Source organism: Rhinopithecus roxellana, chromosome 12, assembly GCF_007565055.1.
Source record: "Rhinopithecus roxellana isolate Shanxi Qingling chromosome 12, ASM756505v1, whole genome shotgun sequence".
Taxonomy (NCBI): Eukaryota; Metazoa; Chordata; class Mammalia; order Primates; family Cercopithecidae; genus Rhinopithecus; species Rhinopithecus roxellana.
Window position 1 is genome coordinate 130,905,160 of NC_044560.1, and position 16,640 is coordinate 130,921,799.

Consider the following 16,640-nt stretch of genomic DNA (forward strand, 5'->3'; position numbering starts at 1 on the left):
AGGAGAGAAAGATTTAATCAGCCTTAAATGACCTTTCCCTAGCCTGCCCCAGTCCTGCCCACCTCCCGCCCCAGTTGCCCAGCCAATGGGCTCCTGGGACTGAGATCAGCTGTGGAGGATATGAACTGCTCCAAAAAAAAAAAAAAAAAAAAAAAACAGTGAAAAGGTCTCCAGCCCAAAGGCAGGAGACTGCCCTACCCACATCTTGCTCCTGCAGCCCTTCTGCATTTACCTGTTTCAAGTGACTCCATTCCTAGATACCTACTTCTTCCTACTCCTGGCCCATCCTCTTCACCCTCCTCCCATTTGTCCCCCTACCCAGAGCTTCTTTCCACAGATTCCATCTTCTCCTCCTTATGGATTGGGGATCAGAGGATCAGACTCAACCTCACAAGATCTTTTAAGATTTTTTTCCACAGGGCCTCACCAATCCAGGCCTTCCCAAGGTCACCCCTTTCTTCTCCCCATCTCCAACGTTAGTTTCTGTCCCTTCCCTCCACCCTCACTATCAACAATGACCAACATTCCTATTGCCCTTATGATGTGCCAGGTCCAGTCCTTAGCATTTTACATATTAATTGTTCACAGTCCTATGAGGTGGCCACTGTTAATATTTTAGAGAGGGAAATTAGGTCCATAGACCCAGAGAGGTACAGTCCGTTGTCCAATACACAAGTGGAAAGTGGCAGAGCAAGGACATGAATCCACTCATGTAACCACTGCTCTCCTATCTGTCAAATGTAGTTCAAAGCTCTTCTGCAACCCCTTGCCTCTCCCCCTCTAAAGAGAGGCCTCCACCTAGGTTTTTTGCAGTATAATTTTGACAGCATCCACCTGAAGGGATTGTAACCCTTTTGACAAGAAACAAAGCCTTCTCAAGTGTTTCTAAGAAATGTGGGCCATGTGGGCCAAGTGCCCTGTCTGTACCTCTCTCCCTCCTTTTTTCCCCACATTAACTCAACAAATATTAATCATCTCCTCTGTATAGTGTCCAGAACACACGAATTCCCTGTCTTGATATTCGATCAGGAGACACAGGAACCAAATAATATTTTTACACAATTCATTTTAAAATCAGAATTGTTGCAAAGGAGCAAAGAAATACAAGGCCCTATGCAGCCTGCGACAAGGGGACCTGCTCTCTTTTTTCTTCTTCTTGAAGAGGGATCTTTGCCCAGAAGAAAGTCTCTCCTTTATAAAGCCAGTTTCATTCTCCAAACCCTGAGGGAAAAGGTCTCGCGGTCTTCCCCTGTCCCTCCAAGGAACCTCCCCTGAATATGAGTGGCAGTTAATAAGGAACCCCCGGCCGGGCGCGGTGGCTCACGCCTGTAATTCCAGCACTTTGGGAAGCCGAGGCGGGCGGATCACGAGGTCAGGAGATCGAGACCATCCTGGCTAACATAGTGAAACCCCGTCTCTACTAAAAATGCAAAAAAAAATTAGCCGGGCGTGGCGGCGGGCGCCTGTAGTCCCAGCTACTCGGGGGGCTGAGGCAGGAGAACGGCGTGAACCCGGGAGGCGGAGCTTGCAGTGAGCCGAGATCCCGCCACTGTACTCCAGCCTGGGCGACTGAGCGAGACTCCGCCTCAATAAATAAATAAATAAATAAATAAGGAACCCCCATCCCTCTCTTCAAGTCGTCTCCCTCCCTCAGGGCCCACAAAGAAGTTGCAAACGGGTTTTGTCCTCTCCTGAAGAAGTGGAAGTTCTTTTCTTCTCCTAAGGAAGTGGTAGATCTTCCCTTCGGTGTCTTCTCCAAGGGGTCTCCCACTCTTTTTCCCTTCTGTGACAGCCCTTCCTTCATATCCTTCAGAGACCCCACACTCTGAAGATAGCCTTTACATCCCTAATCCCCTTTGGGAAAACCCCCTGGGGCCCAGGTACTCACAGATCTAGCCAGTCCCCGAGCCCCAGGCCGCCACAGCAGCAAGACGGCAGCCTGGCTCAGGCCTCGGTTTGGCCGCCAGACCTTCCCTGCAGCGATCGCTACCGCCATCTTGGCTAACAACCACTCAGCGGTCCGGCACTCACGTAGGCTAGATTCGGGGCTGCCCCTTTATGTGCCTGACGCAAACTCCAGCACCATCTGACAAGAAAATCACCTTCTTCCCATTCTGTGGTAGAGAGAATGCACAGAGATTTGGAGAAGAAAATCTATTTGCCCAAAATTTTCCCCAATCGCCTCATTGTAGTTGCTCCTGTAACAGGCAAAGAAGAGGGCAACCTGACCACGGCCTCAGGGATTTAGGGCCCGGGGGCCCAGAGTAAAACAGGTCACTGCCAAGGCCTGCCTCCTGTTCTCAACTGTCCAATGGCGTTGCCAGAGTTAGGAGGTGGTACTGGGCGGAGCCAGATTGTTGGTAAACGCTAAGCCACGTGCGGACGCCAAGACCGACGGCCGAGCCCAGCGCGTGCGCAATGGTTACGCAAAGTGTTCGCAGCGCGCGTGGCCGGGCGGAAGTGATAATCGCAGCCACACGTGGAGTCGGCGCGATGGAGGAGGAGATGCATACTGACGCCAAAATCCGCGCTGAAATTGGAACAGGGTGCAGCCCTCGGGGTCCCGGCTGCAGCCTCCGGCACTTTGCCTGCGAACAGAACCTGCTGTCGCGGCCAGATGGCTCTGCTTCCTTCCTGCAAGGTAAGAATTTACCCAGGTCTTTTGGAGAGGGACTACCATGTACCGTGCAACGGAGTGCCCATCTTCCCACGATACCAGCTGGTAAATGTCACTCCTGCGTTGATGCATGGTTTCTTGTCCGATTGAATACTACTACATACGCAGGGATACATACATCTCTCCCTCACGACTAGAAAGGAGAAGATAGCTCCATCTTTGTAAATATGTCTGAGAATGACAGGCGGGGCAGACCGTCCCCGCAAGAATTGATATTTCAGAATAGGGAAAATCACCTCACCAGGGTAAATATCGCCCTTAACTAGATTCCTCCTCCTCACCCCTGCCCCCGCCCGCCCCACACACACACCCGCTAGGTCCTTGCATCCCGGACTGACGCAAACCTGTCAATTTGCATACTCTGGACTGTGGCGGATCTTTCACCCACGTAAATACTCCTCAAATTGAAGATAATGTCACTGCCCTGGGTTGAAAAATACATCCCCACCGCTACCTCACTGCATCTCTCCACAGGAGTAAATATCCCTAAGATTAGGGCAAGTCTTACCTATAGGGCAAATATCCCCTTCCCCTAGCTAAATAACTCTCAGAACTAGATTAACTCCAAGAATATTCCTCTTTAACGTTTGAGACAGGAGGCTGGGCGCAGGGGCTCACGCCTGTAATCCCCACACTTTGGGAGGCCAAGGCGGGTGGATCACCTGAGGTCAGGAGTTCGAGACCAGCCTGGCCAACATGGCGAAACCCCGACTCTACTAAAAATACCAAAATTGGCCAGGCATGGTGGGTGCCTGTAATCCCAGCTACTCGGGAGGCTGAGGCAGGAGAATCGCTTGAACCCAGGAGGCAGAAGTTGCAGTGAGCCAAGATTGTGCCATTGTACTCCAGCGTGAGTGACAAAACAAGACTCTGTCTCAAAAAAAAAAAAAAAAATTGAGACAGGGTCTCACGATGTTGCCCAGGTTGGTCTTGAACTCCTGGACTCAAGCAGTCCTCCTCCCAAAGTGCTCATATAGGTATCAGCCACCACGCCCAGCCCCAATACATTTTAACAAAATCTGGCTGCTGTGTTGATTGTGGGGAGTATGGGAGAAAACAGGGAGGTGATGGTGGCTCCAGCCAGAACAGGAGTAGTGGAGGTGATGAGATTCTGGATGTAGTTTGAAAGTAAAACGGACAAAACTTATGTATAGTTTGGTTTGAGTGCAAGGAAAAAGAGTCAGGCATAACTAAGGTTTCTGCTCAGATCTGTCCAAGTCTGGAAATCAGGAGAGACCCAAGCTGGACATAGGCAATTTGGAACTCTCTGGCTGTATATATGGTATTTCAGCCTATTGACTGAACGAAGTGAGTATAGATGGAAAAGAGGTCCCAGGACCAAGCCCTAGGCCTTCCAACTTGAGCAGTCAGGGACTTGTGACAAGCAAGCCAAAGGAGACTCAGAAGGAACGCCCAGAGACTTAGGGGGAAACCGGGAGAGGGTGGTGACCTGTGGCCAAGAGAAGAACGTGTCTGAGATGTGAGGGCTGACAGCTGTTTCAGCCTTACTGACAGCTGGGTCAATGGAGGGTTGATCATTTGGAGGTCAGTGGTGACGATGTTGAACTGCCGCAATAGAGTGGTGGGGTCACAGAAAAGGAAGAATAGACAGCTGTTCAGGAGTTTTGCTGTAAGAGGATCAGATAAGTGGGCCAAGAATTGAAGATGGTTGTGGGGTCAACAGGGAAGAGAATTGCTGGAGCCACGTCTTGAAGAAGGTGAGAGGGGAGGGACTCTTGTGCTCAGGCGAAACACAGGCAGTTCATCTGGAGCCAGAGGCGAGTTCTATTTTGGTTTCTCCAGTCCTCAGGGCAGTTTTTCCTGGAACTAAGCACACCTTCCGTGTAAGGGCAAATTGGGCATCCCAGGAAATACCGCCTTAACCAGGGACCTTCCCGGACCCTCCCTCAGGCTTAGCACTTACGCTGAATTGAGATGCCTAAAGTTTCTTCGAACCTAAGAATTAAGAAGGGGCCGGGCGCAGTTGCTCACACCGGTAATCCAAGCACTTTGGGAGGCCGATGAGGGTAGATCACCAGAGGTCAGTAGTTCTTTTTTTTTTTTTTTTGACAGAGTCTCGCCCTGTCATCCAGGCTGGAGTGCAGTGAAGCGATCGCGGCTCACTGCAACCTCCAACTCCCAGGTTCCAGCGATTCTTCTGCCTCAGCCTCCCGAGTAGCCAGGACCACAGGCGCGTGCCCCCACGCCCAGCTAATTTTTGTAGTTTTTAGTAGAGACAGGGTTTCACCACATTGGCCAGGCTGATCTTGAACTCCTGACCTTGTGATCCACCCGCCTCGGCCTCCCAAATTGCTGGGATTACAGGCATGAGCCACCTCGCCCAGTAGAGGTCAGGAGTTCTGAGACTGGCCAACATGGTGAAAACCTGTCTCTACTAAAAATACAAAAATTAGTCAGACGAGGTGGCACGCACCCGTAATCTCAGCTACTCTGGAGGTTGAGGCACAAGAATCACTTGAGCCTGGGAGGCGGAGGTTGCAGTAAGCTGAGATTGCGCAATTGCACTCCAGCCTCCTGGGTGACAGAGGGAAACTTTGTCTCAAAAAAGAAAATAGGTTGGCGGTGGCTCACGCCTATAATCCCAGCACTTTGGGAGGCCGAGGCAGGCGGATCACGAGGTCAGGAGATTGAGACCATCCTGGCCAACACGGTGAAACCCCATCTCTACTAAAAATACAAAAAAACTAGCCGGGCGTGGTGGCGGCGCCTGTAGTCCCAGCTACTCGGGAGGATGAGGCAGGAGAATGGCGTGAACCCGGGAGGCGGAGCTTGCAGTGAGCTGAGATCCGGCCACTGCACTCCAGCCTGGGCAACAGAGCGAGACTCTGTCTCAAAAAAAAAAAAAGAAGAAGAAGAAAATAGAGACAGGAGTCTTGCTATGTTGCTCAGGCAGGTCTCAAAACTCCTGGCCTCAAGCAGTCCTCCCACCTGGGCCTCCAGAGTGCTGGGATTACAGGTGTGAGGCACCATGTCTGGCCTCAAATGTTTTGCTTTTTTCTTTTTTTTTTTTTGTGAGATGGAGTCTCGCTGTTATCATCCAGGCTGGAGTGCAATGGTGCCATCTAGGCTCACTGCAATCTCTGCCTCCCCGGTTCCAGCAATTCTGCTTCGGCCTCCCGAGTAGCTGAGATTACAGGCACCCACCACCATGCCCAGCCAATTTTTGTATTTTTAGTAGAGATGGGGTTTCACCATGTGGGCCAGGATGGTCTCAAACTCCTGACCTCAGGTGATCCACCCACCTCAGCCTCCCAAAGTGCTGGGATTACAGCAGACAGTACTAGAAGCCAGGCTATTTATTTCTTAGGTCTTACCTCCTGTACCCTGTTCATAGCTTCTGGGGAAATAAGCAGGAATCAGGATTCATTTCAGATATTACTCCTTTCTCAGGTGTCCAGACTGGTGCAGAATTTGGGGGCCAGTGCCTAAGGGAAGAGCTGGGCTGGGGAAGCTTTGGAAAGAGAAGTTGAGAGCAGCTGCAGTAAGAGGGAGGATGGTTAGCTTTCAGGAAGAACTTCCCGTTAAAAGTTACTAATACAAGCCGGGCGTGGTGGCTCAAGCCTGTAATCCCAGCACTTTGGGAAGCTGAGACGGGCGGATCACGAGGTCAGGAGATCGAGACCATCCTGGATAACCCGGTGAAACCCCGTCTCTACTAAAAAATACAAAAAAAAAACTAGCCGGGCATGGTGGCAGCGCCTGTAGTCCCAGCTACTCGGGAGGATGAGGCAGGAGAATGGCGTGAACCCGGGAGGCGGAGCTTGCAGTGAGCTGAGATCCGGCCACTGCACTCCAGCCTGGGCAACAGAGCAAGACTGTCTCAAAAAAAAAAAAAAAAAAAAAAAAAGTTACTAATACTGGCCGGGCACAGTGGCTCACGTCTGTAATCCCAGCACTTTGGGAGGCTGAGGCGGGTAGATCACGAGGTCAGGAGTTCGAGACCAGCCTGACCAACATGGTGAAACCCAGTCTCTGCTAAAAATAAAAAAATTAACCGGGCATGGTGGCACGAACCTGTAATCCCAGCTACTCATTAGGCTGAAGCAGGAGAACTGCTTGAACCCGGGAGGTGGAGGTTGCAGTGAGCCGAGATTACACCACTGTACTCCAGCCTGGGCGACAGAGCGAGACTCTGTCTCAAAAAAAAAAAAGAAAGTTACTAATATCAGGGCTAGGCATGGTAGTTCACGCCTGTAATCCTAGCACCTTGGGATTACAGTTGCCTAGGAGTTCGCAACCTGCCTGAGCAACATGGCAAAATCCCCTCTTTACTAAAAATACAAAAATTAGCCAGGCATGGTGGCACGTGCCTGGAGTTCCAGCTACTTGGGAGGCTGAGGCGGGAGGATCGCTTGAGCCCAGAAGGTTGAGGCTGCAATTAGCCGTGATGGCACCAATGCACTCCAGCCTGGGCAATGAGAGTGTGACCCTGCCTGAATGCCTGAACGGATGAATGTTAATAATATCAGCTAAAGTCTGTTGAGCACTCAGCATGAGCCCTGCAGTGTTCTAAGTATTCTCTTTGAATTGTGTCCTTTGATCCTCACAAGATGCTAGTGGGGAACGACTGCTATTTTCCCCACATTACAAATGACGATACACAGGCAGAGAAATGAAGTGAGTGCTCAATCACTGCCAACAAATGGCAGTGGTGACATGGGGAGCCCTGGCCATCAGGCTCAGTGCCACGAATGGGGCCCCAGGAGCAGGAAAGCTGTGAGTGAGGCGCTCCCGCCCTGCTGTCTTCTCAGGTGACACCTCTGTCCTGGCGGGTGTGTACGGACCGGCCGAGGTGAAGGTCAGCAAAGAGATCTTTAACAAGGCCACACTCGAAGTGATCCTGAGGCCGAAGATCGGGCTGCCTGGTAATTGGACCCTGCTGAACCTCTGAATAGTGCCCAGTTTGTCATAACCGCCCCCCAGCTCCTCCCTACCAGCTGCCCCGAGTCTCCACTCCCCGCTTTGGTCTCCACTCAGCTGTTTCTGTCTTTAACTCTCTGCCCCATATCTCATCTTCTGTTGCTTCTTTCTCTGCCTCTAATTTCTCCCTCCCTCTTTCTCCCTCTCTCTGCCTCCACTCTCATTCGTTCCATTAACCTGTTTTTCTTTTCATTTATTTATTTATTTGTTTATATTGAGACAGTGTCTCACTCTTGTCACCCAAGCTGGAGTGCAGTGGTGCGATCTTGGCTAACCGCAACCTCTGCCTCCCGGGTTCAAGCAATTCCCCTGCCTCAGCCTCTCGAATATCTGGGATTACTGGTGCACGCCACCATGACCACTAATTTTTTGTATTTTTTTAGTAGAGATGGGGTTTCGCCATGTTGGCTAGGATGGTCTTGATCTCCTGATCTCGTGATCTGCCCACCTTGGCCTCCCAAAGTGCTGGGATTACAGGCATGGGCCACTGTGCTTAGCCTTTTTAAAAATCTTTTTAATTTTATATCTATATCTATATATATATATATATTTTTTTTTTTTTTTTTGAGACGAAGTCTGGCTCTGTCACCCAGGCTGGAGTGCAGTGGCCCGGTCTCAGCTCACTGCAAGCTCCGCCTCCCAGGTTCCCGCCATTCTCTTGCCTCAGCCTCCCGAGTAGCTGGGACTACAGGCGCCCGCCACCTTGCCCGGCTAGTTTTTTGTATTTTTTTAGTAGAGACGGGGTTTCACCGTGTTAGCCAGGATGGTTTCGATCTCCTGACCTCGTGATCCACCCGTCTCAGCCTCTCAAAGTGCTGGGATTACAGGCTTGAGCCACCACGCCCGGCCTAATTTTATATTTTTAAGACGGAGTCTTGCTCTGTTGCCAAGGCTGGAGTGCAGTGGCTTGATCTCAGCTCACTGCAACCTCCGCCTCCCAGGATCAAGCAATTCTCCTGTCTCAGGCTCCCAAGTAGCTGGAATTACAGGTGTGAGCCATCACGCCCAGCTAATTTTTGTATTTTTAGTAGAGACAGCGTTTCACCATGTTGGTGAGGCTGGTGTCAAACTCCTGACCTCAAGTGATCCACCTGCCTCATCCTCCCAAAGTGTTGGAATTACAGGCGTGAGCCACTGTGCCTGGCCCATTAACTTGTTTTTCCACGCTTTTACCCTCATATCCTTCAGTCCCCACTGGCTGGGCCTACTAGGGTGGGAGTGGGTGTGGGTAGCAGCATAGACATGGAACTCCCAAGTCTTCTTCCCCTGGATGGTTCCTTTGGTGGATGCTGGAGGTAGCAGGGGTCGGTGGACAGCAGTCAGGCCTTGCCTTCTTCCTACTGGAAGCTTCCATCATCCCAGGTACCTGCACCATCCCAGGCTGAGACTGTGGGCCCTTTCCAGGGGTTTGGGTGGGGCGTATGGAGGAAGGTGAGTCACATGAAGGGGAAGACCCTGACAGCCGCTCTTCAATTTCCCCAGGTGTTGCAGAGAAGAGCCGGGAGCGGCTGATCAGGAACACGTGCGAGGCGGTGGTCCTGGGCACATTGCACCCCCGCACCTCCATCACTGTGGTGCTGCAGGTTGTCAGCGATGCTGGCTCTGTATCCTTTCTCCCAGGCCGCCTCCTCCAGGAAGTCTCCTGATTGCCTCCCTTCTGGTGGCTATATATATGCTCTCTGCTAGCCAGAAAGACTTCAAACACTTAACAGGTGCCAGCTCAGTGAAGAAGGAGAGCAAACAGCCTGGGTGCTTACTTATGTGCCAGGCACTGTTCTGTGTGCCTTATACACATTAACTCATTTAATATAGCACATGCCCTTAATGATCCCCATGGAAGTGGCAGAGCCAAGATTTAGACCCAGACCATCTAGTTCTAGAGCCCAAGGACCCTGGCAAATGAGTGTTCTTATGTTCGCATGTTTCAGGTGACAAAACTGAGGCCCAGAGAGGGGAAGGGGCTTGCCCAAGGTCACACAGCTGGAAGGCCACACAGGAGGGACTCAAGCCCAGGCCCATCTGACTCCAGAGCCTGTGCCAATCTCTTTTGGTTTTTTGGTTTTTTTCTTTGTTTTTCAGACAGGCTCGCTCTGTCGCTCAGGGTGGAGGCAGTGGTGCAGTGTCAGCTTACTGCAACCTCTACTTCCTGGGCTCAAGCGATTCCCATGCTTTAGCCTCCTGAGTAGCTGGAGTTACAGGTGCCCGCCATCACACCAGGCTAATTTTTGTATTTTTAGTAGAGACAGGGTTTTGCCATGTTGGCCAGCCTGGTCTCGAACTCCTGACCTCAAGTGATCAGCCCACCTTGGCCTCCCAAAGTGCTGGGATTACGGGCGTGAGCTACTGTGCCCAGCCGGCAATCACTTCTACTCGGCACCTCAGTGGATTTTAGGCCCTCAGTGCTGGGGGCGCCCTGAGCAGACAGCAGCTGAGTCAGGAGCTTGGCCTTGAAAGATCTCCCTGTCTGAGGTGAGGGAGGTTGAGGTTGAGGACCAGAATTAGGCACTGTAGAAGGCTTTACTGGAACATGGCCCTGAACGGGACAGACATTTTATGGATGGGCAGAGAGAGAAAGTATTGTGACCCCATTTTACAGAAGGGGAAAGTAAAGCCCAGAGGAAGTAGTGGAGGATCAGCAGCAGAGCTGGAACCGGTTGACTCTAAAGCTGTGGCCTTTGTGTGGCCTGCTCTGCCTGGAGAAGACACACATGAGGAAACTGAGGCAGAGCCAACTGACTCCCAACCTGTGCTGTCTTTCCACTGTGAGCTCCCTGCAGGCAGCAGCGCGATGGCTCTTCCTCCATTGCCCTGCCAGCTCTGTCACCGCTGAGTGGCCGCTACCCAAGTTTTGAGCCTGGCTTTGCCAGTGCCTCCCCCATGTGACTTTGGAAGGTTTCTTCCTTTCTCTGACCCTACTTGCCAACAAGTGTGTGGTACGTACTTCAGTACATACCTGTTGAATATTATATTCCCTGTCTAACAGATGAGGAGATTGAGACTCTAAGTCATTTGTTCAAGGTCACACAGCTGAGAGAGCAAAACTGGGTCTGGAACCCAGGGCTACTTGATCCCCAGACCACTTTTAAGCACTCTGCCATACTGCCCTTCTGTGACCGATTAGTGATGTCTGCCACAGGCATCAGCCTGGTGGAGGGAGGCATGGATCTGCTCCGCTGGCCAGGCCTACAGTAGAAACTTCTTAGGCTAGGCGCGGTGGCTCACGCCTGTAATCCCAGCACTTTGGGAGCCCGAGGCAGGTGGATCACCTGAGGTCAGGAGTTTGAGACCAGCCTGGCCAACATGGTGATACCCCGTCTCTACTAAGAATACAAAGATTAGCCGGGTGTGGTGGTACATGCCTGTAATCCCAGCTACTCAGGGGGTTGAGGCAGGAGAATCGCTTGAACCCGGGAGGTGGAGATTCCAGTGAGCTGAGATCACGCCATCGCACTGCAGCCTGGGCAACGAGCAAAACTCCGTCTCCAAAAAAAAAAAAAAAAAGAAACTTAACCATTGCCTGTGGTGCTCAGCTCCTGGCCTGTTGTCTGAATGCTGCCTGCATGGCATTGGTGGATGCAGGTGTGCCCATGCGGGCTCTCTTCTGTGGGGTCACCTGTGCCCTAGACTCTGATGGGACTCTCGTGCTGGATCCTACATCCAAGCAAGAAAAGGTAGGTGTGAAGATCAGGGTGGCTGAAGGGCAGAGGCCGGACAGCTCCCCCTCCCTTCCTCCAGGCCTCACTTCTCGCAGACAATAGGCTCATGCCACCTCAATCCCACTTAGCAAGGGCTGCTCTTATCATCATGGTTCATTTACCAGCAAGTGCTAGAAACCCAGCTCAAACTTGCTTAATTAGAAAGGAAATGTGGGGCCGGGTGCGGTGGCTCACACCTGTAATCCCAGCATTTTGGGAGGCCGAGGTGGGCAGATCATCTGAGGTCAGGAGTTCAAGACCAGCCTGACCAACATGGAGAAACCCCATCTCTACTAAAAATACAAAATTAGCCAGGTGTGGTGGTGCATGCCTGTAATCTCAGCTACTCAGGAGTCTGAGGCAGGAGAATCACCTGAATCCGGGAGGTGGAGGTTGTGGTGAGCCGAGATCGCGCCATTACATTCCGACCTGGGCAACAAGAGTGAAACTCCATCTCAAAATATAAATAAATAAACTAGAAAGGAAATGTATGGCCGGGTGTGGTGGCTTACACCTGTAATCCCAGCATTTTGGGAGTCCGAGGTGGGCAGATCACCTGAGGCCAGGAGTTTGAGACCAGCCTGGCCAACATGGCAAAACCCCGTCTCTACTAAAAATACAAAGGTTGGCTGGGCGTGGTGGCACATGCCTGTAATCCCAGCTTCTCGGGAGGCTGAGGCATGAGAATCACTGGAACCCAAAGGGTGGAGGTTGCAGTGAGCTGAGATCATGCCATTTCACTCCAGCCTGGGTGAAAGAGTGAAACTCCATCTCAAAAAAAAAAAAATAGGCCGGGCGCGGTGGCTCAAGCCTGTAATCCCAGCACTTTGGGAGGCCGAGACGGGCGGATCATGAGGTCAGGAGATCGAGACCATCCTGGCTAACACGGTGAAACCCCGTCTCTACTAAAAAATACAAAAAACTAGCTGGGCGAGGTGGTGGGCGCCTGTAGTCCCAGCTACTCGGGAGGCTGAGGCAGGAGAATGGCGTAAACCCGGGAGGCGGAGCTTGCAGTGAGCTGAGATCCGGCCACTGCACTCAGCCCGGGAGACAGAGCGAGACTCCGTCTCAAAAAAAAAAAATAAATAAAAAAAAAAAATAAAACCAGGACTTTAAACAGCATCAGGATGTCCTTGCTTCACTTCTCATCCCTGCCTTTCTCTCCACGTTAGCTTCATTCTCTCAGCCAGCATCTCTCCTGAGGCTGGGACTGACCCCTTAAGCTCCATTTCCATCTTAAGAGGCTCAAAAGCAAACAAGAAGACAAGAGAGCTTTCCTCGTCGGCTCAGGTACAGTGTCCTAAGCTCAGGTTATTCTGAGTTTTCTGCCCAGTGCTATAATGGTCCCCTCCAGTCAAGAAGACAGAAACCACTTGGAGGGTTTCAGATGGAGGGAGTTAAATGCAGGGACTTTGTAACAACAGTGTTGGAGGAGCTAGAGGAGGAAAAAGGAACCAGGAGTGACACCCAAAGATGAGAAACCCCTCCCAGACCTGGGCTGAACCTGCGAGCCAGCTCCTGCTCTGTCATGTTGGAGACATCATCTCAGTTGGCTCTGCATGCACATAGCATGTCCTGCCTCTGCCCTGGCCACTGAGGTCCAGAACCCACCACACCTCCGTGGCTGTCACACAGCCACAGCCATCAGCACCTGCTATTGTCAGTGAGGACCAGGGTGCTGCTCTTCTTCCATTCTCCCACCTCATTACTGCTGGAAACTAGCTGGTAAGGGAGTCTGGGACATACAGCTTGCTGGCTTCCGGCCCCTCTGGGGCAGAGCATGGAAGGATGACTGAGAGGCCGAGAGGCACCAGATAAGTGAGTGGCACTGTGGCTAGCCCCTTGGGGCAGGAATACTAAGCTTGGAAGCCCCTGTCAGAACCACGTGGTTGGAATAAGGGGCATGGAGTACAGTTCTACAAAGGAAAGGCAGAGGGCTATACCTAGGGAAGTAGGGAAGGAGTGGTGTAGACAAAAAATGACTGCGCTTCATGCTTGATAGGTGAGCACCTGGCTGTGGAAAGGGAGGGGCCTGGGGGCCAAGGGTCCGGAGTCCCCTCAGTGGGACTGGCTGCAGGTGTGTGGTGGGAAGTGGGGTGTTGAGACAGGGTCTCACTGTCGCCCATGCTGGAGTGTAGTACGATCACAGCTCACTGAAGCTTCAAGCTCCTGGGCTTAAGCAGTCCTCCCACCTCTGCCTCCTGAATAGCTGGGAACTCAGGCATGCACCCCCATGTCCAACTACTTTTTTTTTGTTTTCTTTCTTCTTTTTTTTCTTTTTTTTTTAGAGATGGAGTCTTCCTCTTTTGCCCATACTGGTCTTGAATTCCTGGCCTCAATCAGTGTCCTGCCTCGGCCTCCCAAAGTGCTGAGAGTATTGTCATGAGCCACTGTGCCTGGCCAAAGGACTGGCTGAGATTTTATCTGAGGGGAAGGTCCTAGGTCCCCCACCACCTTCTACCCCTTGTACCTAGGAGGCCCGGGCAGTCCTGACCTTTGCCCTGGACAGCGTGGAACGGAAGCTGCTGATGTCCAGCACCAAGGGGCTCTACTCGGACTCTGAGGTACCAGCATGGGGATGAGGGGAAAAGCCAGAACCTTCCCTCCCACTGATATACGGTCTTGTCCCAACTCTACCCTGGATTCTGAGAGGCTTCAGGAGAGCCTCTTACATTTCTTCTTGTAAAAAAGAGGGAGTTTTCAAACTTCATGGTCCCAGAAACCTTTGCGAAAATGTTTTTTTTTTTTTTTTTTTTTTTTTTTTTTTGAGACGGAGTCTTGCTCTGTCGCCCAGGCTGGAGTGCAGTGGTTGGATCTCAGCTCACTGCAAGCTCTGCCTCCTGGGTTCATGCCATTCTCCTGCCTCAGCCTCCCGAGTAGCTGGGACTACAGGCGCCCACCACCTCGCCCAGCTAGTTTTTTGTATTTTTTAGTAGAGACGGGGTTTCACCGTGTTAGCCAGGATGGTCTCGATCTCCTGACCTCATGATCCGCCCGTCTCGGCCTCCCAAAGTGCTGGGATTACAGGCTTGAGCCACCACGCCCGGCCGCGAAAATGTTTAAGGGAAGCCCAATTTATGAGACAGGCAAAAAGAGGATGAGCTCTGTTTGAAGTCAGAAGAGGGCATGTGATGGTCCCCTAGCTCCCAGCTCAGAGTGGTGAACCACGGGAATTCCGGGTCTCAGGCTAAGGGACAGAGCCTAGAAACTCTTGGACCAGACTGTCTGCAAAAGCATGTCCAACCTGGACCTCAGGAATCTAGGAATACATGGCAGTGAAGACTGGGAGTCTCTTGATTCCATGGCTCTTAGATTATTTGGGCTCAAGGGGCCCATGGCTGTAAAATCCCCTTCTGTGCACTCTCCAATTCCATAGCTCTGCAAAGCTGGGGCCTCCAAGGTGTGAGGATACCTGATTGGTCTGAATCCTGTTGCTGTCAGAATCTGATCTTGAAGCCCTTCGCCCTTTTCCTGATCTCTAAAAAACAGCTCATTAAATGGGAAATAATCCCTCACCACCTGCCTCACTTGGGGGCAGGGGAGTGATGGGAGGTTAAAGGAGTCAGGTGGGGTCAGCAGAAACTCCTGGGTCAACTAAGTCACGTGTGCATGCAGGGCTCAGCCCCCAGCACTGACCGCTCTCTCCCGTGCAGCTCCAGCAGTGCCTGGCTGCGGCCCAGGCCGCTTCGCAACACGTCTTCCGCTTCTACCGGGAATCGCTGCAGAGGCGTTACTCCAAAAGCTGAGGCAAGCTGGGGCAGAGGGCCGCTCCCACTGCCTCCACCCACTCACCCCCTATAGCCTGAAGCAAACCAGCGGCCCCGCCTTGCCTCTGTCCTATGGGCTCCTGTGAGCCTGCAGCTCTGTAACCACAGGGCTCCTGTGGGAAGGCCTTGGCCTGTGACAGCCCCCAGCAAGGATAACATTCAGAAGAGCTCACGTTTATGGAATAGATAAGTCAATAAAGTAATTCACTTTAACAAATGTCTGTTGAGTACCCATTGTGTGCAGGCCCTGCTAGTGAGATCCCAGAGGAGCAGGGAGGTAAACTGGAATTTGTCAGATGGTAGTAAATCTATAAAAAAGTAAACAGCAGGAAACAGGAGTTTGGGAGAGTCCCTTTATGGAGGGCAAATTCAGTACATCAGGCATCAGTGCCTTCACAGAGCAGGGCACCCTGAAGGAAGAAAGGGCGTGAGCTCTTGGATAACGTGGGGAAGGACCCCCCAGGGACTGGGGACCAGCTTGGTGAACAGGGTGGCCAGAGCCAGTGAGCAAGAGCAGGAGAGCAGATGGGGCTGCAGGGAACGGGCAAGCATGCAGGTGGGGCCTTGTAAGCCATGGGGAGGAATCTCACGCACCAACCCTGTGAGATGGGGCTGTTGTTATAGTCTCTGTCTTGTTTTGTTTTGTTTTGAGATGGAATCCCATTCTGTTGCCCAGGCTGGAGTGCAGTGGGGTGATCTCGGCTCACTGCAACCTCCGCAAGTGATTCTCCTGCCTCAGCCTCCTGAGTAGCTGGGACTACAGGCGCACGCCACCACACCCAGCTCATTTTTGTATTTTTAGTAGAGACAGGGTTTCTCCATGTTGGTCAGGCTGATCTCTAACTCCCGACCTCAGGTGATCTGCCCACCTCTGCCTCCCAAAGTGCTGAGATGACAGGCATGAGCCATCGCGCCCTGCCTAATTTTTGTATTTTTAGCAGAGACGTGGTTTCACCATGTTTGCCAGGCTGGTCTCGAAATCCTGACCTCAGGTGATTTGCCTGCCTCGGCTGCCCAAAGTGCTGGGGATTACAGACGTGAGCCACTCTGCCCAGCCTAATTTTTGTATTTTTAGGAGAGATGGGGCCAAACCCTGCCTGGAGTTGGAGGCAGTCCCATTCAAACCAAATGGCCTGCAATAGGGAAATGGATGCATCCTTAAGGAAACATGGAAGTGTTGGCACCTGGACAGGGAAAACACATCTGCCACAAGCATTTAGCAGAGGCACATAGGAAGTGCTCACTGAGCACACTAAGAGGGGCTAGATATTATCAGGCAATAAAGGCCAGGCTCGGTGGCTCACGCCTGTAATCCCAGCACTTTGGGAGGCTGAGGTTGGTGGATCACCTGAGGTCAGGAGTTGGAGACCAACCTGACCAACATGGTGAAAACCCATCTCTACTAAAAATACAAAAATCAGCCAGGTGCGGTGGTGCGTGCCTGTAATCCCAGCTACTCAGGAGGCTGAGGCAGGAGAATCGCTTAAACCCGGAAGGCGGAGGTTGCAGTCAGCCGAGATTGCACCATTACACTCCAGCCTGGCGACAGAGCGAGACTCC

The 16,640-nt window shown here is 52.0% G+C and overlaps 2 protein-coding genes across 5 annotated transcripts in view; one reads left to right on the forward strand and one right to left on the reverse strand.

Moving 5' to 3' along the window:
- Positions 1 to 2,029, reverse strand: part of BCKDHA (branched chain keto acid dehydrogenase E1 subunit alpha) — a 31,647-nt gene extending 29,618 nt beyond the window's left edge. The window contains exon 1 of one of the 2 annotated variants that reach the window (XM_010380797.2): positions 1,889 to 2,029. In XM_010380797.2, the coding sequence (XP_010379099.2) occupies positions 1,889 to 1,996 (108 nt within the window). In that variant the 5' untranslated portion in view covers positions 1,997 to 2,029. The remainder of the gene's footprint in view (positions 1 to 1,888) is intronic. The other variant, XM_030941670.1, reaches the window with a different exon arrangement.
- A 320-nt stretch (positions 2,030 to 2,349) lies between these two features.
- EXOSC5 (exosome component 5) lies at positions 2,350 to 15,297 on the forward strand. Of its 3 annotated transcripts, none has more exons than XM_010380799.2 (6): positions 2,350 to 2,641; positions 7,450 to 7,563; positions 9,101 to 9,222; positions 11,149 to 11,289; positions 13,788 to 13,877; positions 14,967 to 15,297. In XM_010380799.2, the coding sequence occupies exons 1-6, from the start codon at positions 2,419 to 2,421 to the stop codon at positions 15,057 to 15,059; spliced, it is 783 nt and encodes a 260-aa protein (XP_010379101.1). In that variant the 5' UTR covers positions 2,350 to 2,418; the 3' UTR covers positions 15,060 to 15,297. The 3 variants fall into 3 exon arrangements, 2 of the variants coding, with proteins under 2 accessions (XP_010379101.1, XP_030797543.1); XR_004060323.1 differs by lacking the exons at positions 13,788 to 13,877; positions 14,967 to 15,297 and adding exons at positions 12,486 to 12,603; positions 13,602 to 13,781 and having other exon boundaries at positions 2,411 to 2,641; XM_030941683.1 differs by lacking the exons at positions 13,788 to 13,877; positions 14,967 to 15,297 and adding an exon at positions 12,486 to 13,484 and having other exon boundaries at positions 2,411 to 2,641.
- Positions 15,298 to 16,640: the final 1,343 nt, after the last annotated feature.

Coding starts and splice junctions, on each gene's coding strand:
- EXOSC5 (XM_010380799.2), top strand. CDS start 2,419: ATGGTTACGCAAAGTGTTCGCAGCGCGCGTGGCCGGGCGGAAGTGATA. Junction 2,642..7,449: donor CTCTGCTTCCTTCCTGCAAG/GTAAGAATTTAC, acceptor CTGTCTTCTCAG/GTGACACCTCTGTCCTGGCG. Junction 9,223..11,148: donor TTGTCAGCGATGCTGGCTCT/GTATCCTTTCTC, acceptor TGTGGTGCTCAG/CTCCTGGCCTGTTGTCTGAA.